This window comes from Arvicola amphibius, chromosome 5, assembly GCF_903992535.2.
Source record: "Arvicola amphibius chromosome 5, mArvAmp1.2, whole genome shotgun sequence".
Classification (NCBI taxonomy): Eukaryota; Metazoa; Chordata; class Mammalia; order Rodentia; family Cricetidae; genus Arvicola; species Arvicola amphibius.
In genome coordinates this window covers 33,702,953-33,730,093 of record NC_052051.1, presented here as the reverse complement: position 1 = coordinate 33,730,093, position 27,141 = coordinate 33,702,953, and the positions used below count along the sequence as shown (strand labels likewise).

At 42.8% G+C, this 27,141-nt stretch overlaps 1 protein-coding gene across 2 annotated transcripts in view; it reads right to left on the bottom strand.

Moving 5' to 3' along the window:
- Kif16b (kinesin family member 16B) overlaps positions 1–17,199 on the bottom strand; it is a 248,663-nt gene extending 231,464 nt beyond the window's left edge. For both annotated transcript variants that reach the window (XM_038329839.1, XM_038329838.1), the window contains exon 1: positions 17,069–17,199. In XM_038329839.1, the coding sequence (XP_038185767.1) occupies positions 17,069–17,115 (47 nt within the window). In that variant the 5' untranslated portion in view covers positions 17,116–17,199. The remainder of the gene's footprint in view (positions 1–17,068) is intronic.
- Between the last annotated feature and the right edge of the window lie 9,942 nt (positions 17,200–27,141).

The following is a 27,141-nucleotide window of genomic DNA, read 5'->3' as shown; positions in this document are numbered from 1 at the left end:
GAGATGGCCTTTTGGGGTTCCTGATTCATTAAAGAGTCTGAGAGATGTTCTGCAGGACACAGCAGAAAGTGACTGAACTATCTTTGAAATTTCCTGCTTCATGGAAAAGTCTGCTGGACACTATGGGCCTGAAGGCTGAAGATGGATGCCCCAACGGTACAGAGGAACTTTGGGTGACTGTCCAGGCAGTGAGTTGTCTCTCATTTCTAGAGTTTAAAAGCTGCATATTTCTTGTTTACTTAGGTAATATTATATCCTTCTGGAGTCTTTGATGGAGTTGAAAAATAAGGTAATTATAGTTTTCCTTAGTTATGATAAAAGATAAAATAGATATAAATATTGTAACTGTAATTCTTGCTTGATAACTCTTGTTACATGTAATTTTACTATGTTAAAGTTAAAGCCTTTCTTTTTGGTTTAAACAGAAAAAGGGGAAATGATGGAGGAGTGTCTATGTGTTACTTTCATTATTAATAAAGAAAACTGCCTTGGCCCTTTAAGAGACAGAAAATTAGGTAGGTGGAGTAGACAGAACAGAATTGTGGGAACAAGGAAGTAGAGTTGGGGAGACGCTTCAGGCATTCGCCATAGTGAGTCTCCATGCTGCTCCTCTCCGAGATGGACGCAGGTTAAGATCTGGAGTGTGACTATCCTTTCAGCACTGGGCCACTGATGTCATCAGAAGCAGATGACACCAGTCCCCGTCCACATTCACCTTCACTAGCAGGTACAGGCTCTGTTCTCAGTGCTAGAGGGAGGGGCGGGTCACCAGAGTGCAAGTTCTTTCCTGACACTCTAACCTTGGCAGAAAACTAAGCCAAATGGCAGTGGAATGGCTAGCCTTTTATGAGCACTGGGGCCAATTCTAATCTGTTCTTAAATTATAGACCTTGGATCTGGTATGTAAGCAAATGTTAAGGTTTTGAATGAAAATGGAAATTGAAACAATTAAAATACCTAAAATTCCAGATATTGTCAAGAATTATGCATAAAAGAAGCAGCCAGACTGCAGTACAGGATGATAACTTTCTTCTCCCTTAGCTTCTCTTCTCCACCTCTCTGGCTACTCACTTGCTAACCTGAGTTCCTAAGACAGGAGCCAAGTCCACTGTGATCAGAGTGTCTAACGTAATACTCTGCACCTTGTGGGTATCTGAGGTTGGTTGCTGAGTGACCATTTGGATGACCTTGACCATAAACCTTGTCCTCATGTGTCATTCCACATTTTTTTTCCAAGATCACTTAGCAGTTCGCTAGCAGAAGTCCAAGTAATCTCTATTAGGTAAGGCCATCCCATGTTCATCCTTCCACACTAAAAACAAAGTCTAAAGTCTTACTGTGGGTCAGTGCAAGTCCTGCACACGCCCTACCTCACTAAACTCACCTCTCTGGCCTCCTTTATCTACTGCACATTCCAAAGACCCTCCTTCTACAAGCTCTTGTACTATCTACTTCTGCCTAGAATGATTACCCCAGAGGGATTTCCAACCCACCCTGACCTTACAGCCTTCAGCAGTGTAAATAGCAGAGTTGTTGTCAGACCACAGTAATCTGTAGTTCTTACCTCTTTCTGTATTTTGTCTTTTGTCCAGAACTCTCACTGCCTGCCATTACATTGTGACCCTATGAATGACCCTAGGTCTGCACTGCCCAACATGGCATCTACAAGGCACATGTGCTACTGGGATGAAGTTATACTATAAATATCACACACCAGATATCAGACTGAAAGAAAAGGTCAGACTTTCCTTGTTGTTCATTGTGTTGACTGCATATTGAAATGACATTCTGGATATATTAGGTTCCATAGATCATCATGCTTTTTTTCTACTTCATTTTTTCTGTACTGGGAATGAAACACAGGGCTTACACATGAGCAAACACTCTATCACTGAATTACATCCCCAGCTACCTCTTCAGTTTATTAATATGGTCACCAATTAAACCTTTTAATTCATGTCTGTGCTTCAAACTGCACTTGTAACAGCATAACATGGAATATATGTGTTATGGTTTAAATAAAATGCTGCAGGTCCCCAAGTGGTGCAGTAGGCAGCGAGCCATGAGAACACATCACAGGTCCCCGAGCGGCAGAAGGCAGTGGGGTCCCGAGACCGCGGCAGGCCATGAAGGCAGCCGTGTCCCAGGCAGGTGAGAGACAGAGACAGGCACGCCATAGGGAGTGAAGTTGGATATTTATTTAGTGGGTTATGGAAGAGAAGGAGAGAAGAGGGAAGAACAGAGAGAGAAAGAAACCAAGGGGGTGAAGGGGAGAAATGAGGAGAAGGGAAAGACAGAAGCTGCCTAAGAGACAGAGACAGAGAGACACAGATAAAGGAAGGGACTCAGGTTAGAAGCTGAAGATTGGCTTGCCTGGGGGATGGGGAAGGGAGTGGGTATGTCTCATCTCTTAAAGGAACAAGACAGACCATTACAATATCACACAATGTACAATGTGCCTGAGGAATAGAAAATTGCTGTGTCCCATTTACCAAAAAATCTACAAACCTACAGCAGAAACTCTGCACCCAAAGACACTCGGCAAAGGCACAGTAACTGTAAGACCCTCTCTCGACAGAACCTCTCTATCTTACAGTATCCCGGTCAGAAGTTCCCTCCTTCCAGAAACTTTTTGGGATTTCTCAACTTGGCTCTTGTCCCCAACACCTAGAAAAGGGATTAGTACATTTGACACATGAGTCCATCCATTAGCCAAGCTTAGCATAACTGGGTGTTCTTATGCATCATCTGCCTCATTTAGTTGCCATAGTAATATTGGAAGAAACAGAAGAAGGCAACAGACTACTAGACTCAAATTTCAGAAGAGTTGAGGCTCAGAGAACTGAAATAATCTAAAGTGAGCAAGTGGCCAAGCTGGAATGCAAACTCATGTCTTCAGCTTCCACCCCTGGTAGCAGGCCCCCCACCTGGGGCCCAGGTAGCAGCTGGCAGATAGCATCACACAGAGAGATGATCTGCTTGGCCTGCACTGTAGTCTATCTGCTTCTTTGTTTTAAGCATCAGTCTTGCCAATATCTGAAGCTTCAGAGATTTCAATAGCCCAGACTCCCTATTTCATTCAAGATGTGAACACCTACTTCCATGCCAGATACAAAACCAGTAAGCCAAGAATATGAAAACAGCCCCATTGCTCTTGTAGGATTCAGAAAATAAACCATTAAATAAAATGTGCAAGGTGTAATTGTGACAAGTGCCACAAAGAGAAGAAGCAGAGAAGATGATAGAAAACACCAGAATGGGAATGGTTCCTTCGGTGGGTAAATTGAGAAAGCTCACACTGAGGAAATGATACCTGAACACAACTTTGAGGAGGCAAGGGGGTACTATATGCACATCTGGGAAGGGATTCCTCCAGCAGATGGAATAGTGAAGAATGGAGAAACACCATCCTCCTAGACCCTGGATTCAGAGGACACAAACAATGTCCCTTTACAGTGTAGAACTGCCACTGGAAAATGACCTGCAGTCAGTAACTACTGTTTCCTACTACTCTGCATGCAGATATAGCCATGTGACCAGTTCCCACCAAAGGAAAGTAATGCTAGTGTGTGTTTTCTACACTCTAGCTGCCCAGAAGCGGGTGTGCCTCCTCCACCCCCTCACTGCCTTCTGCATCCGTCCACCAATCACACAGAAATGACACTAAGGACCCTGAGACTGGGGGCTCCAGGGAACTGAAGAGAAAACACCTGCTAACCAGGAATCATAGCAGTGGTCTGCTTACGTGAGTGTGTTTATACTGGAGACACTCAAAAATGTAAACAAATTTTATGCTTGGGGACACAAGGAACTGTATTAAAGGGTCACAGCATTAGAAAGGTTGAGAACCACAACATTAAAGGAAGGGCAGTTCCCAATGTGCATAATGGACAGAGCCATGTTCAGTCATATGTCAGGGCAGGCAAAGTTGGTAGAAAAACAGGAAAAGGCGTTTTACATGACAACCAAATGTAATGTAGGATCTTGGACTAGATCTTGGACAAAATATAGGTCTTAACTGAGCAACCCGAGAAACCTAAACAGAGTGATCCTATCACCAATAATACATTACTTTGGTAGTTTCGACCCTAATACTATGGCGTTATGAATCAGACATGAGAGCTCAGGTATTTTTTACAGTATTTCAACATTAAGAGTTAACAATATTTCAAAAAAAGAAGAAAAGCACATTATTTAAATCATCTTCTGTAGGAACCAATTACACCTACTAACAGTATTTTCCTGATTGTCCTATTTGAACAAGCCAATAAGAGCTCACATGAGTACAAAATCTTTTAAAAAGCAGGGGGGTGGGGGTGGGGGTGGGGGTGGAGACAGACCAGAATCAACTATTCTTTTTCCTAACATTTCTGTGTGTACAAATGTATTCATGTATGTGGCTGCGCGCACAGCTACCATAAGTGATGGGGAACTTCAGCCAATCACATTCTGTTTGGGTGTGTTCCCCTGGGGCCAAAGGAAACATAAAACATCCAGGTGTACTTGCCCCTTCCTCTTTTGCTTCCTGCTTTCCTGGATCACTGGAACCCTGGTTTTGTAAGTTCCCTGTTTATTCTTCTGTTTATTAAAGCTGAATATTTTATATTAAGCTGGTCTGGTTAATTTTTATTATCGATGGACCATGCCCCTTCACGTAAGCATATGGAGGTTGAGGAGACTTGGGAATCACTTCTCACCCTCCATCACAGAGGTCCCAGAGACCTACCTCAGTCATCAGGCTTGGTGGCAAGTACCTTTAACTGCCTATCTCACAGCCCAGAATCTACTTTTCAAGAGTTTATCTCAACAGAATTTTCACCCTGAAGCTAGTCTTCATCACGTTAAATCAGTTTCTCTTAGAAGTTTCCTGAGAGACTTCAAGTCCCCTTGGCAGGGAGCTTATGAAGTCATTTACCTGTGCCTCAGGCGGAAGTGACAAACAGAGTCACTGAGATTCTGAAAATGAGAATCAGCAGGTGCATTGCAGGGTGATCTCACAGGGCCAAGAGGGCCGGGAGATGGAAGCTCAAAAGAGCAGCACCCTGTGGTAGGCTCTGACCCCCGAACCCGGAAGAGTTTGTGATTCTCTTCCTGAGTGTCTTAGTCCTCTGGGGACCTTTCACCGCCCAGCTCAGCCCCAGAGAAAGAGAACTGCGTTAGAAAACAACTGTGGCACTGTCTCGCATTCAAAGTTCGTATTTTACCAGCTTCTCTAGACAACAATTTCACACATTTGTGCTTTTCAGGATATGCATCATATAACTGGTTTAGCAGGTAACAGACATCTTTTTTAGATAATGGAGTTGAGAGCAGAAAATAGCAGTGTGCACTGGACTGAGAAATGCCTTGCTGCAGAGCTGTGAGACTCACACCGTTCTCAACAATCAGCAGCAGCCCTTCCAAAACGCAAAACGCCTTCATTTCAAAACCATGAAAATCACTCTCCACTAGGCAGAGAGAAACTGCCATACATGACCCTTACAGTCACAACGATTTTATCAGGAGACCTGAGATGCACCTTTTGTGGGCAGCAGGTGTAATCTTTAGTGAACTATCCTTCTACACAGAAGTATCTCTCTCAAGATACTTGCTAATTACAAAGAAAAAAAGAAACAATACCAGTGCAGGAATCAAATGGATGATGCGCTAACCAGGTAATCAAAGTCAGTATTATCAGTAATAAGACATAGTGATATGCAGACTTGGCATAAACCACAGGAAAAGTACAAAATCATTTATGTGGTGCTCTTGCCAAAATGCATTAATTCAAATGAATCATAAAAATCACCAAAACCAATTGAAGATCATTCTAATGTACTTGTGTGTGAAATTCTCAAAAAAAAAAAAAAAAAAAAAAGTTTAATTCGGATGAAATGTAGAAAAAACCCATAAGGTCATGAAAACTAAGAGAAGCCTAAAACTCTGTCTGAGGCCAGTTATGCAGAGACGCCAACGACAGGACACGTTGATCCTGAACTGGATCGCAGACTGGGAAATATAAGGAAGCCAGCAAAATGCCAATAGCATCAACTCAGCAGCACTGTGCCAATCTAAATCTCTTGGCTTTTGATCACTGTATCATGTGAGATACTAACATTAGGGGGAAGGTGGGTGGCAAGCTGAAGAGTACATGCTTAAAACTTTACTTAAGTCTAAAACTATACCAAAAAAAACCCCACTTTTTCTGTGGAAAAGACAAGAGTAAGCCATCTCATATCATTTAAGCACAGTACACATTGCACCTCCAATTCTCTAACCTTAACGGTGAAAGCATGACAGTGGCTGTGCAAATTCCATATAAAAAATGTAATAAATGGCAAGGATGTAAAGCTATAATCCTTTGCCCAGGCCCCTCTCCAGACCACTTACATGCTTCTAACACCCGACAAGAATGGTAAGATTCCCTTTTCTCCTCACAGCAATACCGGTGATCGACAGAGGTGAAGGCCGTGGAGCCCTGGTTCCTTACAGGTTCCTTATGGGCATTCACAGCAAGTAAAGATGTGGGCGGGGCAGATGGGGGCTGACATTGATGCAACAACATTCCCTGAGTGCTGGAGTCTGCAGGTACATTTTGTAAGCCCTGAGGAAATGCAAACAAGACCCACATGGTTCCCGGTTCTTGTGAAGCTCATGTAAAAGAGGAGCAGCAACAGGATACATCACACATGTACACGGACATGGAAAGGTAGAAGATGGAAATGCTAGAAATCCAGAGTAACTGGAGGAAGGGCTTTTGACTCAGGCTCCCACTCTGATCCTCAGTTTCTTTCTTTCTTTTTTGTTTTGTTTTGTTTTTTTGTTTGATTGTTTTGTTTTTGTTTTTGTTTTTCGAGACATTGTTTCTCTGTAGCTTTTAAGCCTGTCCTGGAACTAGCTCTTGTAGACCAGGCTGGCCTCGCCCTAGAACTCACAGAGATCTCCCTACCTCTGCTTCCTGTGTGTTGGGATTAAAGGCGTGTGCCACCACCGCCCAGCTCTGATCCTCAGTTTCTAAGTCTGAGCTAATAGCAGGATTGTTGCTAAGGGTTATATAAGATAATGACGTTGCAGGACTGAGAATTCCTAGCAAATGAATGAGCAGACAGGAATAGTTCACTCTGAAGACCATTACAATGAAAGCACTAACTTCTCAAAGTATTCTAAATCCCATACGCCCATTGAAAAGTGTCTGAAAAGACTGCTGATCATAGACACACACTTGCCCTCCACTAGGCAGAGACAATGAATAATAGCTGTAGCTACCGATGGGAGACACAAAGGCTCACAAAAGAAAGTGACTTGGCAGGCCAAGCCAGCAAAGGAGTGAAGGGAAGTTTGGGACCTGGCTCCACCTGTCATGAACAGCTGCCAAAATCCTAGCAAGCCATGACTGACTTCCCATTATGAATTCCCCCCTGCCTACTTTTTCATCACTTGAGCTTGACAGAAGGCATCAAAGCCGAAAATGAACTCAAGACTCAGTGGTCAGTAGGAGCTCGTATCACAGAACGCTGTCATATTCTCCCTCAGGATGGTGGGTAAGTAGAATTAGCATGTTATTTTTGTGTCAGTGAGGCTGTGCAAGAACCTGAGAGACAATACAAGGCATTTAAACTAACTTGGACAAATAATGAAACAATGGTTATTATTATCTAGCATAAACCAACCTCAGACCCAAGCCCTTTATAACTGGTAACTTCGTGTCCCTCTTCCTCTGACAGAAGAATGCATATGCTTAGTCCTTCCTTGGTATGTACCTAACACACATGCTCTTGCTCTCTCTCTCACACAGCCTGTAAGCAGTAAAGTATAACCACAAGTATGTTTGGGAAATACTCTAAGTCTTCAACGAACACTTTAAAAATACTGATGCCCAATAGACGTAAGAATACTAAGCTACTTCTGGGAGATCTTCTATCACATCATGGCTCATTTGCTTCGCCTTGCCTGTCAAGCTCATCAGAGGTAAAGACAAACCTTTCATGTATTCCAGACTCTGGCCTCAGTGACAGTGGGTAGCACCCTTCCTGCAGAAGCCCAGGGAAGCATCCCAGCTCTCCCACACACAGCCTGGAAACCCATTTTCCTACCCACAGACCCTCACCACTTCCCTCTTCACCCCTTTATCCTTCTGCATGTGGACTGCCAACCTCCCCGCCCCAAACTCCACAACAGATTAGGATTTTTTTTTTCTTTTTGAAAACAAAACACCTGTGCTCTGTCACACCTCAGCCCTCTACTATGTCCGGGTGAGGCACAGCAGCCATGTCTCAAAAAAAGAAGGAGAGGTGCTTCAGAACAGGCTAGGGAACAGGTTTCCTTCCCGACCCCCTTCCCTCCACTCCTCTCCTCCACCCCTCCCCACTCCTTCTTTTCCTGAGACCACCCATCCCCCACTCTTCCTGAGCTCCCCACTCCTTCACTTCCTGAGCCCCCAACTCCTTCTCTTCCTAAGCCCCCCACTCCTTCTCTTCCTAAGCACCCCACTCCTCTTCCTGAGCACTCCCACTCCCCATTCTCTTCCTGAGCCTTCTCTCTCTTGCTATCTTCCTTCTCCCCATCTCGGGTGCGCAGTTAACAGGTGCCATTCTGTGCCTGTGCAGCCCACACCTGAAGGCAGACCCTGCAGCCACCACAGCTCTCCACTCCTCACACCACAGCCCCTCCAGCACCCTCCTGCTGAGAGCCGAAGCTGCGGTGAGAGGGTACTTATTTAAGTCTGCTAATGTGGAGGACAAAGGTTAATGTAGGGGGCTTCCTTGACAGCTTACTACCTAATTTTTTGAGATGGAGTCTCTCACTGAAGCTGGAGTTCATTGGCACTGCTAGGCACACAAGCACTTTTTCAACTTGATCCATCTCCTCAGGCCCCAGTAAGAATTTCTATTAATTTCGTAAACAAAATGCAAAGAACAGCCCACAGAGCCAGGACAATATCAAACACTGTGCGAGTCTGGAAAACTCCACTGTATGTTTATGAAATGAAATCAAGAAAAAAAAATAGCAGCAAATAGCATCGTATTAGTCCCTTTTTCAGTCTCTGTGACCAACATACTTGACACAGGTTAGGAAAGTTTATTTCCATTCATGGCTTCAGAGGGTCTCAGTCTATCACGTCAAGGAGGCTACAGAGGAACAGCTCAGTTAATGACTCGTAAGGTCTGCATCTAGTGACCCACTTCTGGCACATAGGTTTCACCTCCTAAAAGTTCCACAGCCTCGCAAAATAGTGCCAGCAACTGGAGAAGAAGTGTGCAAAACACAAATCCATGGGGAACATTTATAATGCAAAACATAACCTGTATGCCCATTAGTCAGTGAAAGTCTGAAGTTGAAAAGGTCAACAGCAACTCAGCATTGTCATAAAATGGTTCTTAATTAATGATACCCCCAACAATCTCAACGAGTCCCAGCTGTCTCTAAAACAGATCCAGAGTACCATGATTTACGCAATGGGAAATGGAGCCTTACAAAGGATAAGCAATGTGGCAAGTCACACAGTCAGCCTACTGAAGACTCGTCTTTACACAGCTCCGCTGCCCTCTCACCCTAGCTCTGTTGTCTTCACTATATGATGGCTCTCGGTTCCAAAGCAAGCAATACCTTCCAGTACCTCCCCTACAAGCCTACAAAGAAAAGCCAATAACTACCTCAGCTCCTACTGCCTGCATTTCCCACCAACACCCCACTATGTACCTCCCTGTCCCCAGTCAGCACTCGCACAAACATTCTTCTGCCTAATGAAGTCCTAAACCTTAAGCCAACTTTTATTCTTCAGCCTTTTGCATGCTGACTGTTCTTCACAATTTCTCATGCAACAATAAAGCCAAGGATATAAAAAATGTATATGTAATGGCCCCACACAAGCAGAGAAGGAACAGACTGTATGCAAACACTGCAAAACTTGGCAAGCAGACATCTCTGATTCATGGAACTTAGAGGGATTTACAACTTAAATTCCTTTGGTACACATCTATGGACAACACATCTGTCTTAGTTTGGTTTCTTTGCTATAATAAAATGCCAAGACCAAAGCAACCTCGGGGAGAAAAAGACTGATTTCACTTTACAACTCCCAGGTCACACTCAATCATTAAGGAAAATCAGGGCAGGAACTCAAGGCAGGAACCTGGAGGCAGGGACTGAAGCAGACGCCATGGGAGATGCTACTGACTGACCTGTTCCTCCATGGTTCACTCAGCCTGCTTTCTTAAACAGTCCAGGACTACCAGCCCAAGGATAGCACCACCCCAGTGGGCCAGGCCCTTCCACTAATTAAGACAATGCCCCCAAAGCCTTGCCTATATTCCCAACCTGAGGCTTTGAAGCACTTAGAACAACTAAGTATTGAAAATTATTTTAAAGTTTAAATGGCCAACAGCAACCAGACTCTGAACTCTGCCTTCTGACTCTCAAAAATACATTAAAATCCTGAAACTTATTCCTACCTATATCATTGGCACCCCATGCCCTCCCCTCATCGAAGTCTTCTGTATGTTGGAAAGACTTTAATCCAGGTGTGAAAAACTTAATGAAGCTGAAATAAGACAGACAGGCTTAACTCCCAATGTTCTCTGTGACTGTGGGCGGATTGTTTCCCTCTCTGAGCTTTGGTCCTCAAATGGAGAATGGGCTTGCAATGCCAGCTACCAAAGAGCTTAACCAGTTACTATATTTGGTAAATGGTCCCTGGTAATATTCCTGCAGTGCTCAACTACAACTCTAACTTGATTAAGACCCCAGAAACCTCTCTCCAAGACCCTGGAGTCCCTCGGGTGCTACATCTGAACCTCAAGGGCATTCCATCACTATCGTTGGATGTCTGGATGTTTGTGCCTCCACAACTACCAGCCCAGCAAGTCCTTAAGGCCCAAGACCTCTGTCACCTGACAGCCCACGGGCAACAAGTGTCCTTACACAGGGCTCTGAAGGGAACCAACGCTAGCTCAGGCCAGTGCTGTCATCCAAGAGGCCTCAGTGTCGCCCATGTATACAATGAGGACAAAAGGCCCATAGTGTTTGCCTAGCATGCATGAAGACCTGGGTTTGCACCCCAACACTGCATCAAACAAGGCAGGGAAACATAAACCCAAACAAAGTACTCAGGAGACGGAGACAGGAGGATCAGAAGTCTAAAGTCATCCTCAGTTACTTAGCAAGTTCAAGGCCAGTCTGGATAGAAGAGATCCTGTCTCAGAAGAATTTTTCAGAAGAAAAGACAAAGAAAAAAAAGGCTAGGTCAGTCATTGTCTTTTGGTGGAAGGAAGAAAGTAGATTGCCAAGCTGAAAAGATAAGAGACTCACGTGGAACCTGGCAGGGGACACTGTCTAGACAGGTTCCTCCCATCTTCCATCTAGGACACACCCGCCTACCTGTCCTCCCAGACTGACCAGGAACTACCTTTCTTTGGATCTTATCTTGATCTTAAAAGGGAAGGAGGACTTGGCTGAACCCCAAAGAAATGATCGTAATCAAAATGCCACTGGCACTTTTTTCTCCTTTGAACTAGAGAGCTAGGAGGGTAAACTGGACCTATGATGCTTATCAGGAAGGTTAAGGTCCTGCAGAAAAGCGAAAGCAGAAGCTGACCTGCCTTCCGGAGCACAGCATGTTACAAGAAAAGGCCACAAGGTAGGAACATGGCCAGCATTTGGTAAATATTTCTTTTTATACCGTTTTTTAAAACAAAAAGTCACAATTAATAAACTGTGATAACCATGATAAGAAGATGAGTATGTGCAAGAGAGGAAGAAAAGAAGGAGGTAGAAGAAATATGTGTAATATGATGCCAGGGATGCAACCCAGGTCCTTGAATATGCTAGGCAAGTGTTCCCCTGTGAGCCTCTCCATCAGCTCTACCACACGGCATCTGTGTGGAGCCCCTGCTATGCCAGACACCAAGTGACTGGTCCATCTTCTTGTCTCTATCATTAGACCCCTACTCTGTGTCTGCCTCACTGGCAACTGCAACACATCAGTCCACCTGAGATCACCCTAGTCATCCAAAACAAGCATTTTAAATAAAATGATACAATAATCTAGAATAGGAAATATTTGAGGAAATTGTAAATGTGTGTAAATACCTCATATGTCCTCTCAATTATCTACAAACCAACAATTTAAAGTGTATTTCTCCTTGTGAATCAGTCAACAGAAAGCCCAGCTTTGCCAGAATGCTTAAGGTATCTATAATTATTAGCACATCTTACAGGCATAAAAACTGACACTTATGACAATTAAGTTTCTTGCTCAAACTTACGTTGTTCAGAAATGCAACCAAAAATTTAACTCAAGACCTTCTGCCCTAAGGCTCTGACCCTCTTACAGTATCGAGGACCCTGAATGAACATCAAGGTTTTCATGAAGTATCAGTCATCCAGCTCTTCAGGAACAGAGTGAGAAAGACAGAACGTTCAAGGCCTGCCCATGCTACACAGTGGGTTCAAATCAGCCAGGGGAATCTGTTCACAATAAAGTGACTAGACTCTGCCTCAAAACTGAAAGTGTTAAGAGACCTGGGGATGTAGTTCAGCGGTAGAGATGTTTGTTCAGATGCATGAGGCCCTGGATTCAATGCCTAATACTTCAAACAAAATAGAAAAAAAAAAAAACTAAGAAGGGAAATTAACAGGAAATAGAAAAATTGGTCATGAGATTATCTTGTCCTTATCTTCCTCTGTGTTTTCTTGGGGTGGGAGGGATTGGAATTAATATTTTAATACAGAATCTAACTCTGTAGCCTAAGCTGGACTCAAATTGGTGACCCTCCTGTCTCAACTTCCAGAATGTTGGAATTACAAATGTGAGCTACCATGCCCAGTTTGTTACTTCTCCAAAGAAAAAAAATGAACCTATAAGATTACAGAAAAGATGAAATAGAACAATAAAAGAAGTCCCAAAGAAAAAGGTAGATAATATATAAAATGTTAAACTTCTGCCTATAAAACGTATGAGCAAAATTTTGCATCTGCTAATGGCTTACTCATTTTTGAAAGTAAGGCCCTATATTGGGCAAGTCAGTAACATGCTACTTACAAGTCTCAATAATTGTACTTCTGACATTCAGTACTTACCAAGCTCCAATGACACAGTTTTAAGTCAGGAAGGCAAACCCCTCTTAAATGGGTTTATCATTCTCATAAAACAGGCCCAAGGAATTTGTCCCTTGCCCCATGTGAGTACATAACAAAGGTGCCTTCCTCAGACAACCTATCAGTCAGTAGCTTGGACTTGCGGCACCCAGGACCATGAGGTATGAATGTCTGTTGTTTTCAAGGCGGCCAGTTGTAGGATATTTTTTATAGCACCCTTAATGGACTAAGGCATTGTCTCTCAATCTGTAAAAATAGCACAACAGTATGTCTCTATTCTAAAAGGTGTGTAAGGATTTGCTAGCACATAGCATACTCTCATAAAGATGTCTCACTTGAGCTACACGGTGAATTCAAGGCCAGACTAGGCAACCTGATCAAAATAAAAAGGGAGAATCCATATACTCAAATATGGAGTATACTTTTTTTTTTTTTTTTTTTTTTTGGTTTTTCGAGACAGGGTTTCCCTGTAGTTTCTAGAGCCTGTCCTGGAACTAGCTCTTGTAGACCAGGCTGGCCTTGAACTCAGAGATCCGCCTGCCTCTGCCTCCCAAGTGCTGGGATTAAAGGCGTGCGCCACCGCCGCCCGGCTTCAAATATGGAGTATAAAGATGACCAGGGCTGAGCCGGGCAGTGGTGGTGCACACCCTTAATCCCAGCACTCATGAAGCAGAGGCAGATGGGATCTTTGATTGTTTAAGGCCAGCCTGGTTTACCAGAGCTAGTTTAGTTCCAGGACAGCTAGCACTGTTACACAGAGAAACCCTGTCAAAAAAAAAAAAAAAAAAAAAAATGAAAAAGATGGTCAGCGCTCTAGCTCATCTAGTTCAGTAATGCACACACAAAGCCCTGAGTTCAATTCCTAATATACAACAAAAGAAGAGGAAGAGGAGAAGGACAAACAGGAAATAAGTCAGCTACTGACTTAGAGTCTCTGCATCTGGAATGACTAGTCCTGCCCCATAATCCATTAGGCAGTAAAAGCAACATGGCTGGGATCCAATGTTCACACAGAGAAGACAGAGAGCTGCAAAGACTCGGGACTCAAGTAAACTCAGATTGCCCTCCCCCTTCAGATAGCTCCAAGAGAGCACTCACTTCATTCCAGGCCTCTTTCCGCCTTTGGTGCCACAGCCTGAAGCTTTTGTACTTAAAATATTAACTTTAAACAACCACTAAGTAAATAAATAACTTCCTTCAGTTGTCTCCAACAATCACCCGAAACTCTCCCCAGCCAGAGCTAACGGCCCGCAGTAGTTTTTAAAAGTCACACAAGCAAGTTTTTAATTATTACAATTAGGCATAAATATGGAAATTCAAATAGTAAAAGAGGACAAAGTAAAACATTCCACTTCTGCATCCATCTTCCTTCACAGAGACACTACTGTTGGGTTCCTTGTACATTGCTCCCTACGGTCCGAGCTGGCTCTCTGTAGTTTTCCACCCATATATACATACACTCTGTTCTGTTCGTGTGTGTGTGTGTGTGTGTGTGTGTGTGTGTATGTGTGTCTTTCTCTGCTCAGTCTTCTATCTTGGCGTTAGTTCATTTACAATGAATCCACACTTTCTACAAGTCGCAAAGGATTCTACCACATGACTTCGGTTACAATTTTAACAAATCTCCTGTGTTTCTATATTCTGATTGTTATAAGAAAAATTTATAAGCAACACCATGCTTATAAACACATCTTTATAAATAAAAACTCCGATCCATATATTAAATATGTAAAACAAATGAAGCTACCAGGGCAGTGGTAAAACCAGTTACTTCCAATCACCACCATACCCTGCAGGACTTATAAATTAGGTCAAATACTTTAGGTTGCCATTAGCATCTCTCTTTCTACTTCACTGCCACTTTCTGGATCACTGGATCCTGAAACTATACTTAGGAAAGTTACTGGTATCCTCCCCTCTTAGACCAAGAACCTCCCTCATTTAGCAACATTTGATACCAACAGCTGCTACAGCTTTCAAGGGACTCTTGCTCATGTCAGAACAGTGTACTGTGCTGGTTCATTTCCATGGCAGCCAGCCCTTCTTCTCCTTAGAATCCTAAAGACAGGCATAGCCTCTATAGATTGCCACGTGATAATCCCGGAAGCATGGAGACTTAACCAGGTTTCCAACTGTCTGCTGATTGCCTCAAGCAAGAAACATGATGTCCTTGTCCCCACATTTCAAAGAACAAGTTAAATATGTATGCAGCACTCGCTGTCAGACACTCACTCACTGGACTTCACACAAGTCTGACCAGCTGAGAATGCTCTCCTCAAGTCTTTCCAGCTCTTTGAACAGAACGCTTCAGCTAATGACTCTCATGGTCTCCCCCTTTCTTCTCCTTTCCATGCAACGGAGCTGCCAGATTCTACCGAATCTTTCGGGGAAATGTCTTGATGTATCTACCCTACCTTTTGTTAAATCATTGCTTCCTTAGCTTCTGTACCAATCCTGATGCTACCAGAATTACTTGCTGGGCACCAACACCACATCTGCCTGCCTTCTCAGGATATGGCTTCTGTAATTGTTTCCTGCCTCTTTGGCCTAGACTCAAGGCCTACACTGACAAGACACTCACAGCACCACTCCAGACGGTCCAAGTCACTCAATTTTGCCAATACATCCTCATCCCTCCCTCACTAGACAATGGGCTCCTAGAAGACACCAACACCTCATCTGCTGGCTACTCCAGAGCCCAGCATGATGCAGTCCATTTGTCCACATAATAAAAGTTTTCTAAAGTTACCTGATACTGTTTTCTAGCACATGTTCATATTATTCCAAAAAAGAACTCTTTATAATGTAAATCTTTGCTAAAAAAAAAAATTTTTAAGTTAACTAAAAGACTTTGGGGTCTATTTATCTTGTATGACTGGGTGTGTAAAGAAACAGACACACTCCTGGGATTCACTCTCATATACTCATATACACATCAAATGCCCTAAAAAGTTGTAGAAGTAACTTGAAAATCGCACAAGCAAAACTTCCAAAAGCACTGGTATTTAATGGCTATCTATCAAGATAATTTTTCTACTTGCCGATAGGAAAACAGATTCAAGAGAGACCAGTAAAATCTCTTGACTTTATGATCTTCTGGTGTCCTAATCGGCTGTGAGAACCAGCAAACACTGAGCTCCAGAAGCTGACAATATGACTCAGAGAGAAAGGCCATATGGTAAGTCAAATGTCCAAGAACTGAAACAGCAATAAACAAATGCTTTTGTGTGACCTCTGCCCGTCAACTTGGAGGGCATCCACTTAGTTGTCGGTCGTTCTCTGAAGCTAAACTCACTGAAAAGTTAACTTTCTGACTTTATCATTCTAAACTGATGAAGAAGTCACTGAAAAGGGTTTTCAGAAAGTCAAAAGAGGGGAGTCACGCTGCAAAGCACTACTTTGTAGGAAAATATAAGAGGGTACACTCTAAATGTATTCGCCACATGTGCCCCCTTAACAGCCTTAGTCAAACGCCACGTGACTCTCCTTCAAGGAGTCAAAACTTTGTTGAAGTTTCCTCATTCCCCCATGTAAACCTTAAGAACTGCTAAGTTACTGATTGGGTCCACGTTCAGGGACTGGAAAACCTCTCCGGATTAAAAAAGTAGCCTAATTAACAGAGACGTCTGAGTTGGCACAAACGAGGGTATGCCTGACAGCTCGGGAAGCCCCTCACACTTCCATGACCTCCCAAATAATTCACTTCACGAACGTGATCCCTTGGTGTTCTTTTTTAAAGGACGAACAAGCTAGCATCGCGTTACTGGGATGGGTACTGTACAGGGAATCTCCCCAGCCTCGCAAACACTTTCCCTCAGAGTCCCCTTTTCAACACAGGAGACCTTTCCTCATCCGGGCCGCCAGGGCCACTGCCAGGACCAGGAGGCTTAGGGGTTTGTCCCTTTTAAGTCCAGATTGGCCTGTGAGCGGAGCTGGAGACCGGCTGCCCGGGGTTGGGGTGTGGCGAGGTTGGGGGGCGGGCGGCCCCACTCACCTGCGATTCATGGGCCGGACTCTCACGGCCACCTTGACCGATGCCATGGCTCATCACGGCCCGGCCCGCGGGGGCTCCCACCAGGCCTGCACCCCGCGGCCGCCGGCCACTCCAGCAACTGTGCCCGAGCCCCCGCCCACTTCCCTCTCACCCGCCCCTCGGCAGGGGCCGACCTGGAGTTGCTAGGCGGCCACACCTGCCAGGCCACTGAGCATGCCCAGAGCGGCTCCGGCCCGCGTGATCCGCGCACCGGGGTTTGGCTGCTGCCCACGGTGCGGAGGGGCGGAGCCCGGAAGCCTGGGCACCGCCTCCTGGGTAGCCTCGCCCTGGAGTCGATGGCAACCAGCTGTGCTTATGCTAAGCCCTGTCAGGCCCTGAGAAACAAGGAAAAGGAAGATCACTGTATTTAGGATCTTCTCAAGGAATCCGAGGCATTCATTACCAAACACGAACTTTGCAAACATTAACATGAATCTGGCTTTATTCAGCCCGTGCTAATCAACTCATCTGTCTTGCTGAGAGGCAAACAGTCATACAATCTTACAGCCGAGGGGGAACTCCTAGAGACTTCTCTGATTCTTCAGAAAGGTCCAAGCATGTGTTCTGAACCCCACAATTTAGGATACCAAGGAAACAAAGGATCGAGGATGTTTCGGGCAGATAGAAATGTTGTTATATTGGCTGGAATCATGTATCCCTAAGGAGAAGTTTTTGCATTTTTATGAGTTTGGCGATTTAACTTTAGTTATAGGGGGACCAAACGTGAAGACATGCGCGCTCTTTCTTAAGAGTTAAAGCCTTTAGCAGCAATGACCTCTTACCAGACTCTCTTCCTATAAATTCATTCATTTAGCCCTGCCATCTTACAACCCTCACCTCCACCTGTGCACACAAAACCTCAGGCATCAACTGTCTTCTTCCTTCCCCATTCAGGGCAGCTCAGGACTTGAAGATCAGATCTCCTCTGGGACCCTGACCTTCTACCTCTGGACTCGCTGATAAAGAGTGTAACACAAGCTGACTTACAATACCTAGCCCTCGAGGTCTCTAACCCGGTCACCAGAGAACATTCTGCCCTCGGGACCTTCATATCCCCACTGTTATTTCACACTCCCGGGCATAGGACTCGGGTTCAAAAGGACTCTTCCAGAGAGCTTAGCTGTGATGCTCCCACACTCCCTGCAGGGAGCCAAAGCGGGCTCCCAGTTGTTAGCTCCAGCTACAAAACTAGCTTGGAGTCTTCCAGTCTTGCGTTAGCGGGAGCGCAACTCCGAGGTGGCTGCCTCGCCTGCAGATCTGGAACCCCAAGAGTTTAGAAAATGGATTGAGATGGTATGTCTGCCAACATATTGTCTACCAGCTCCAGAAACCGTCATTTCATCTGCTTTCCTAGAATCCTACAAGCTAAGTTAGAATCAGAGCGTCCCCTTTGTTCGGGGCCCCTACAAAGCCGAGAGGCTACTACTAGGGTAGCTTAGCGATGGGTGCAGAGGCAACCAATGAAGGGCGGGAAAACTCCGAGTGCTGGAATTGATGAGCGTGCGCAGTAGCAGAAGCTGCCGGCTAGCCTAGGCGCCGCGGTTGCTTTGGCAGTCACAGGCAGGGGCGGAGCCCGCCGTCTATGGGAGCTGTATAGGGACAAACTGTGGGACGTGCTCTCCGGCGGGCAAGACTTCAACACCCAGAAAGCCAGTTACAGATGGAAGACGTCTGTACTCAAGTCAACCACCGCAAAATCCACCCCACTCTTAAGGACGACAGTGTTAAGCTGTAGTTGACTTGTTACGCTGATTTCTTGTGGCTGATTTTTGTTTGAGTTTGGGGTTATGCAAGTCGGTCTGTCCACTATTTCCAGCAACCTGCATGTTTATAATCCTCCTCTGCTTCCAGCACATTGCTATTAGACACAAAACCGACAAGGTGCAGCGGCCCACGGAACCCAATCAGCAGGTCTGCAGATCTTAAATTAGAAGCAGCGAGATTTTTCACCACAGACCTAACTGAACAGGCATTCCCTTGATTAATTTACTCTTTGCCCTTCGAAGAAAAGGGGGGAGGGAGGGAGGGAGGGAGGGAGGGAGGGAGGGAGGGAGGGAGAAATAAAGAAAATTACATAGTGAAAAGGAAGGATTATTAGATAAGGGGCTTGCTCTTCTCAACTTTAGTGAATGCTCTGGTACCTCTTTTGTTTCCATCTTCAGAAATGTTAGACAGGCTTCCAGGATTTTACCTACACAGAAGCTTCCTCTGGAAGTCAAGTATTGAGGATCTCCAAACATTGAGCAAAGCATCAGTGTGTATAAGGACACCTGCCAGGAAGGCAGCTACTCAGAAGAAACACCGAATAATCTTAAAGTCCCTGAACTTGTATGAGGGAAAAAAAAAACCCCACCTAAAAAAAAAAAAAAAAAAAAAAAAAAAAAAAAAAAAAAAAAAAAAAAACACCTCTTTATAGTCAGCCGTAGAGAAAGGTGCAGCTATAGTAGCAGCTGGGAGTTTGGTGATATTAGAAATCACTGATATTTTGTCCTAAATCGAAACTGTTCCAGCTCTCTCAAATTGTTCTTTTATTTTGACTTTGGGATTATGACAATTGTGAAACTGATACTGTAACTTGTTATTTAACAAAAGTATATATATGACTTCACTTCATCACGTTTATTTTCTATATTTTGGTTCTTGTATTTCAGAAAAACTGATTTTCTTTAGAGTCTTATATCATTTATTTTATGGACTTGAAAATGTTACTCTGTGGCTGGAGACATGACTCACCAGTTAAGACAACTTGCAGCTTTCACAAAAGCATTCAGTTGCCAGAACCTACATCTGGCAGCTCACAACCACCTGTTGCTCCACTCCAGGTAATCCAATGTCCTATGAACAAGGGTGTGTGTGCACATGTGTGCACAAACACACACACACACACACACACACAATTCAAAATAAATCTTGTTTTTTTAAAGAGACAGAGAGAAGGAGAGAGAGAGAGAGAGTAACACTGTCACCAATAGGCTCATGAATTTGTATAGGCATGTATGTATGGTTTTGTTTGGTTTCTCGTCTTTATTGTTGAACTTCTTCCTGATTATTAAGCAACCTTATCATTCCCTAATAGATGTCCGTGATTCAAAGTCCCTTTGCATCTTCAGTACAGACTGAGAAAGCCTGCAATACCATGTTGACTCCACTTCAAAACATTTGAGTCAGCTGGAAAAACGATTATCAGAAGGAAAATATTACAAACACATTAGTTACACCTTAATGATAAAGGTTTCTGTCTTGCCTGGTCCCACAGACATTCATTCCCAAAGAAGCACACAAAGGCTTTATTAATTATAAACTGGATGGCCTATTAGCTCACACTTCTTATTAGCTGTTATATCTTACATTAACCCATAATTCTTGACTGTGTTAGCCACATGACTTGGTACCTTTATAGGTGACACATTCTCATCTTGCTTCCTCTGTGTCTGGGAGATAACTGTAGACTGAGCCTTTCCTCTTCCCAGAATTCTCCTATTTTGGTCACCCAGCATGTATTTCCTGCCTGGCTATTGGCCAATCAGCATTTTATTAAACCAATACAAGTGATAAATCTTTACAAGGTACAAGACCATTGTCACACAGCACTTCCTTTTTTTTTTCAAAACAAAAACTCTGAATCTAATCTCCTTTGGTTAGCTTTCTCCCTGACCATTAGCCATAACAACTTGTAACCAATACTCTTATACAAAGACAACATCCATAATTCATATTTTGGGAATGTGGATGTAGTTTTCTAGGCTACTTCGTACTGATTGGAGGTGCTGATAATCTTATGGGGGACCTAAAGAAAATTTAGGATTATGGTCAAGTCCTGTCTGGAATATTATTTGAGGCTTGATAATCCCAGCCAGCAGTATTGAGGCTGTTCTGGATGTAGAACTCAGAGGAAAGTCCAACAGATGTCCTCTGAAATGTTGGACCATCTGGGCCACCTGCTCCTATCAAGAGATTTTTCAGGGGACTTCCTTGATCAAACCTGATTTTTCTTAACCCAGAAAGAATCCACAGCCTCTCATTTTCTGTAGAAACAAAAGCAAAACCTCTTCTCCAAAGTAACATATCTTTTGACTTAAATTTTGAAGTCAAAGAATTTTCAAAACATTGAAACATTGTATTAATCCAGCAACATTTGTAATCAAATGTCTTTTAGCAGCTCTTCCTCCTTTGTTAGCCATCAAACCATTCAAAGACAACACAATAATATGCAGTATCCAGATTCTCTGTATGTTTTCCATCTTTATGTGGTTTTTAAGCTCTATTTCTTTTATTTTTAACTTTTGGTTTTTTGAGACAGGGTTTCTGTGTATCTTTGACTGTTCTGGAACTCACTCTGTAGACCAGGCTGTCCTTGAACTCACAGAGATCATGCCTGTTTCTGCCTCCCAAGTGCTGGCATTAAAAGTGTGTGCCACCACACCCAACTGCTTGCATTCTTTCTTTTCTTTCTTTTCTTTCTTTCTTTCTTTCTTTCTTTCTTTCTTTCTTTCTTTTTCTTTCTTTCTTTCTTTCTTTCTTTTTTAGTACTTTATTTTTTTTCTTTTCTCTCCTTTGCCTACATATATTTTAAACACTGTAAACTATTTAGAGGGTTTTTTGGGTTGGAATCTATATTTACTGTATAGCTCTCTTTTTCTGAGCATATGAGTGTTTAATCTGCTAAGCAATATGGCTAAGATTAAAGCCATAACTTTGACGGCTGGATCCACCCCATTCCTTAGCTTTCTGAGAGTCTAGCTTCATGATGGAGGTACTGGTGGGAGTCATGTTCATTGCCACAACTCTATAGAGTTTCAAGGTTCCTGCAAACACCAAGAAGTATGCTGCCAGATATTCATGAACACCATTTAAATGTTTGGTGGCAGGGCCTCATAAAAGAGCTGCAAGAATTTTGCAGCTAAGGCTGAGTCAGGAAGCTTCTCTGAAATGAGATGTGCTTGCCTCTACCAAACACAGTCCACCCGAGAAAATCCAGCTACCAAGAAGCTGCACTTAACTGTCCTTTTTGTGTCTAGAATGCCTTCCAGCTAGGTGGTGGTGGTGCATGCCTTTAATCCCAGCACTCAGAAGGCTATGAGTTTGAGGCCAGCATGGTCTAAAGAGTGAGTTCCAGGACAATCTCGAAAGCTACAGAAAAAAGCCCTGTTTCAAAAAAAAAACATATATATATATATATATATATATATATATATATATATATATATATATCTCAAACTCTCTCAGATTTTATGTGGGTATAGTTGTCCATGTTGACACCATTTGTTGATAAAAGTTTCTGTCCCACCCAGTACCACAGCCGTTCAGTCCCAAAGAAACACACAAAGGCTTACATTAATTATAAACTGGTTGGCCTATTAACTCAGGCTTTCTATTAACTCTTATATCTTACTTTAACACATAATTCTTGTCCGTGTTAGCCATGTGACTTGGTACCTTTATCAGTGAGACAGTCTCATCTCGCTTCCTCTGTGTCTGGGTGACGACTGCAGACTGAACCTTTCCTCTTCCCAGAATTTTCCTATTCTGGTCACCCCACCTCTACTTCCTACCTGACTACTAGCCAATCAGCATTTTATTAAACAATACAAGTGACAAATCTTTACAGAGCACAAAACCATTGTCACACAGCACCACTGTATGCTTTCATAGTTTCTAGAGAATAAAATTAATTTTCTCTTTCCAAACAGAAATTTTTAGAAACTTTGATAAACAGATTGACACATTTACGTTGGAATGTAAGATGTAACTAAAGTCTGATAAACACATCTCTTTCCTTTTTTCTATATACTTTAAAAAAAATTTTTTAAATGATTTTATTGAGTTAAATATTTTTCCTCTCCTCCCTTCCTTTCCCATTCCCTTCTACCCTCTACCACGGTCCCCAAGCTCCCAATTTATTCAGGAGATCTTGTCTTTTTCTACTTTCCATGTAGATTAGATCCAAGTATGTATCTCTTAGGGTCTTCACTGTTGTCTAGGTTCTCTGGGATTGTGAATTGTAGGCTGGTTTTATTTGCTTTATATCTAAAGCCACTTATGATTGAGTACATATGATATTTGTCTTTCTAGGTCTCGATTACCTTACTCAATATGATGTTTTCTAGATCCACTCATTTCTCATTATTTTTTCTGCTGTGTAGTACTCTATTGTGTAAAAATGTACCACATTTTTCTTATCCATTCTTTGGTCAAAGGCCAATTAGGTTGTTTCCAGGTTCTGACCATGACAAACAACGCTGTTATGAACATAGTTGAGCACATATCCTTGTGGTACAACTGAGCATCCTTTGGGTATATACCTAAAAGGGGTTTCACTGGGTCTTGAGATAGGTTATTTCCTAATTTTCTGAGAAATTGCCATACTGATATTCAAAGGGGCTGTACCAATTTGCATTCCCACCAGCGGTGGAGGAGTCTTCCCTTTACCCCACAACTTCTCCAGCATAAGTTGTCACCAGTGTTTTTAATCTTGACAATTCCTACAGGTGTAAGACAGAATCTCAGGGTTGTTTTGATTTGCATTTTTTGATGGCTAAGGATGTTGAGCATTTCCTTAAGTGTCTTTCAGCCATTTTAGATTCCTCTGTTGAGAGTTCTATCTTTAGGTCTGTATCTCATTTTTTATTGGATTATTTGTTCTTTTGAAAACCAATTTGTTGAGTTCTTTGTATATTTTTGAGATCAGCCCCCTGTCCGATGTGAGGTTGGTGACGATCTTTTCCCATTCTGGAAGCTGCCTTTTTGTCTTGTTGACCATGTCTTTTGCTTTACAGAAGCTTCTCAGTTTCAGGAGGTCCCATTTATTAATTGTTTCTCTCAGTGTCTGTGCTACTGGGATTCTGTTTAGGAAGGGGTCTCCTTTGACAATGTGTTCAAGTGTATTTCCCACTTTCTCTTCTATGAGATTCACTATGGTTGGCTTTATGCTGAGGTCTTTGATCCATTTGGACTTGAATTTTGTGCTTGGCAATAGATATGGATCTATTTTCATTCTTCTACATGTTAATATCCAATTATGCCAGCAACATTTGTTGAATATGCTTTCTTTTTTCCATTTTATATTTTTTTTACTTTTTTGTCAAAAATAAGGTGTTCATAGGTGTGTGGATTGATATCTGGGTCTTCAATTCAGTTCCATTGGTCCTCTTGTCTGTTTTTAATGCCCATACTGGGCTGTTTTCAGTACCGTAGCTCTGTAGTAGAGTTTAAAGTAAGGGATTATGATGCCTCCAGAAGTTCCTTTATTGAATAGGATGTTTGGCTATCCTAGGATTTTTGCTTTTCCATATTAAGTTGAGTTTTGTTCTTTCAAGGTCTGTGAAAAAATTTGCTGGGATTTTGATGGGCATTGCATTGAATCTGTAGATTGTTTTTGGTAAGATTGCCATTTTTACTATGTAAATTCTATATAGCCAAGAACACGGGAGAGTTTTCCATTTTCTGGTGTCTTCTGTCTTCTTCCATTTCTTTCTTCAAAGATTTAAAGTTCTTGTCATACAGATATTTCACTTGGTTGACTACAGTTACTGTGAGATATTTTATGCTATTAAGCACATCTATTTTCTGAGGGTAATGTGAGTAATTACTACAAGTATTATCTATACAGTATGCTTAATATCTCCTTTTATGGGTGACTGACAGGAAGAGCTGCAGTTGAACTTAAAAGTTGTGCAGTTGTTCTAGTTATATTTTTTATGCCAACTTGACACAGGATGAAAGTTAAAAAAAGAAATACTTCCATCACATTAGCCTGTAGGCAAGTCTGCGGGGGCATTTTCTTGATTAGTAATTAATGTGGGAGGACCTCTAGCCCCTTGGTTGGCAGTCCTGGATTATATAAGAAAACAGAATGAGGGCCAGGCATGCAGGCCCATGCCTTCAATCCCAGCAGGAAGGTCTCTATGAACTCAAGGACAGCCTGGTTCACACAGTGAGTTTCAGGCCAGCCAAGGCTACATTGTGAGACCCTGCCACAAACAAACAGCCTGAGAAGACTGTTAGGAATGAGCCAGTGAGCAGCATTTCTCCGTGGCCTCTGCTTCACTTCCCACATCCAGGTTTCTGCCTTCTCTTCTCCTAGTTGTGGACTGTGACCTGAGAGTTTAAGATGAACACATTCTTTCCTCCTTGTTTTGCTTTTGGCCGTGGTGTTTATCACAGCAACAGAAACCAAACTAAGATGGCTGCAAACCAATGAGTGAAAATACTCTCCTGGTTTTCAAACCTGTTCAATAATATCAGAAACAAATGATAGGCACCAAATGTAAATCCAGCATTATTTCTGTTTCCTAAGTATGAAATTTAAAGGTGTGGTTAGATATCCCAGACATACTACATGTTAAAAGAAAAGGCAATTTGAAATGTGTACCTTGGAGTCTGAAAGAAAACCTACGCAACAAGGTAACTATAATGATAATCACCAAAAAAAAAAAAAAAGCATGCTTAGTAATTTCAGTAAAGCTATAAGCAGGTCGCCCTGAATACCAGTTTTCTTTTATAGAAAAGTGAATGAAGAAATCACAGCAGATTCAATTTAATAGAAGCGATCACCCTAAATTACCGTCATTTTATATACTAAGATGAAAAAGATTGTTTTCAATTGCATGTAACTATACCTATGGTCACAAATAGTTCAGAATTGATAGACTTCATAGAGTTGGTGGTAGCATCTCACCTCCTTAAGAGTAAGAAAACACCCTCCCGCCGCAAAGGGCAAGGGAAGGGTCTCATGGATGCAGACTTTCTGAAGACAGGCCTTGCAGGCAGACTGAACTGCCAAAATGGGTAAGAAAGGAAATTTTGAAACAAAAGAAATACCTTAGAAAAATGTTCTGAGCTGAGTTCTGAGAAGTTCTCACTTCTCAATCAGTGAGAAAGCCTCTCACTGTTTGAATGAAATAGAATGTGAAGGTTTAAAATATAATCACACAGAGGATGCAACTCATGGTAAACCATTGCTTAGCATGTCAAAGACCCAAATTCTATTTCTAGCACCAATTATAAAAACAGTCATAATTTTCTTCTTGCCCAGCAAGCATGCCTTGCAGTGTCCTTATAATATGCATCTTCATTGGAGGTGGAATCTGCCAGTGCAAGTCTTCAGAACTGGTTGCGAGACTTCCTTTGGCTCGGAGAATGCAGCAGAGTTCAATTGCTGTGATCTGCAAACCTTGGCCTCAGAAGGACTTGCATGCTTCAAAACTCACATGACCCCAGCTACTTTTATGTGGTCAAGTCCAGGGCAGCCTGCTGAATGATCACATGACTCAGTCAATCCCAGTCACAAAGCCAGTAACCAGTCAAGCACCAGACTTGTGAAGAAGACTACCCAAGACCAGCTAGTCCCAGCCAAATTAGCAGCAGATCATGTGATCCATTCAGAGGTCTTTTTTATCTGAATCTGTCTTTATTGTGTATCTGAAATAATTTTCTGACCAGGAGTGCTTTTTCTCTAAATACTAAGTGGGTATGGCTAGGATCAACACCGCAGCCCTGCCTGTTTTTTCCACCTAGTCCAACATGGCAAAGGCGTGTTCACCATCTTTGTGAGCTATGCTTACCACCCCAGGTCTAGGGACAAAGCTGGTCTATGTCACAATTAAGCAATTAGTAGCAAGCTTCTCGCAAACCCTATTTAAGTGCAGGACCTCCCAAAAGAGCCAGAGGTTCATGCTACCAGCATGAACCATGAAGATGGCTCTTAAAGAAGCCACTCTGTTTTTGCTGCTAACACTGAGTCAGGAAGCCTTCTCTTAAAGAAAACACACCTCAGCTTGTCATCAGCAAACAGAGCCCACCCAAGAAAATGATGCTCCCAAGAAGTCTTTTCTTTTGTGTATAGAATTCTTTCCCAAACTCTCTCAGATTGTATGTGGATGTAGTTGGCCCACATTGGCACCAGCTGTAAACAGAGACTGCTTGTTCATTTCCCAGCTTCCCAGAACCGAATAATCACACAAACTATATTAATTGCAGCATTCTTTGGCCTATTAGCTCAGGCTTCTTATTAACTAACTCTTCTATCTTATATT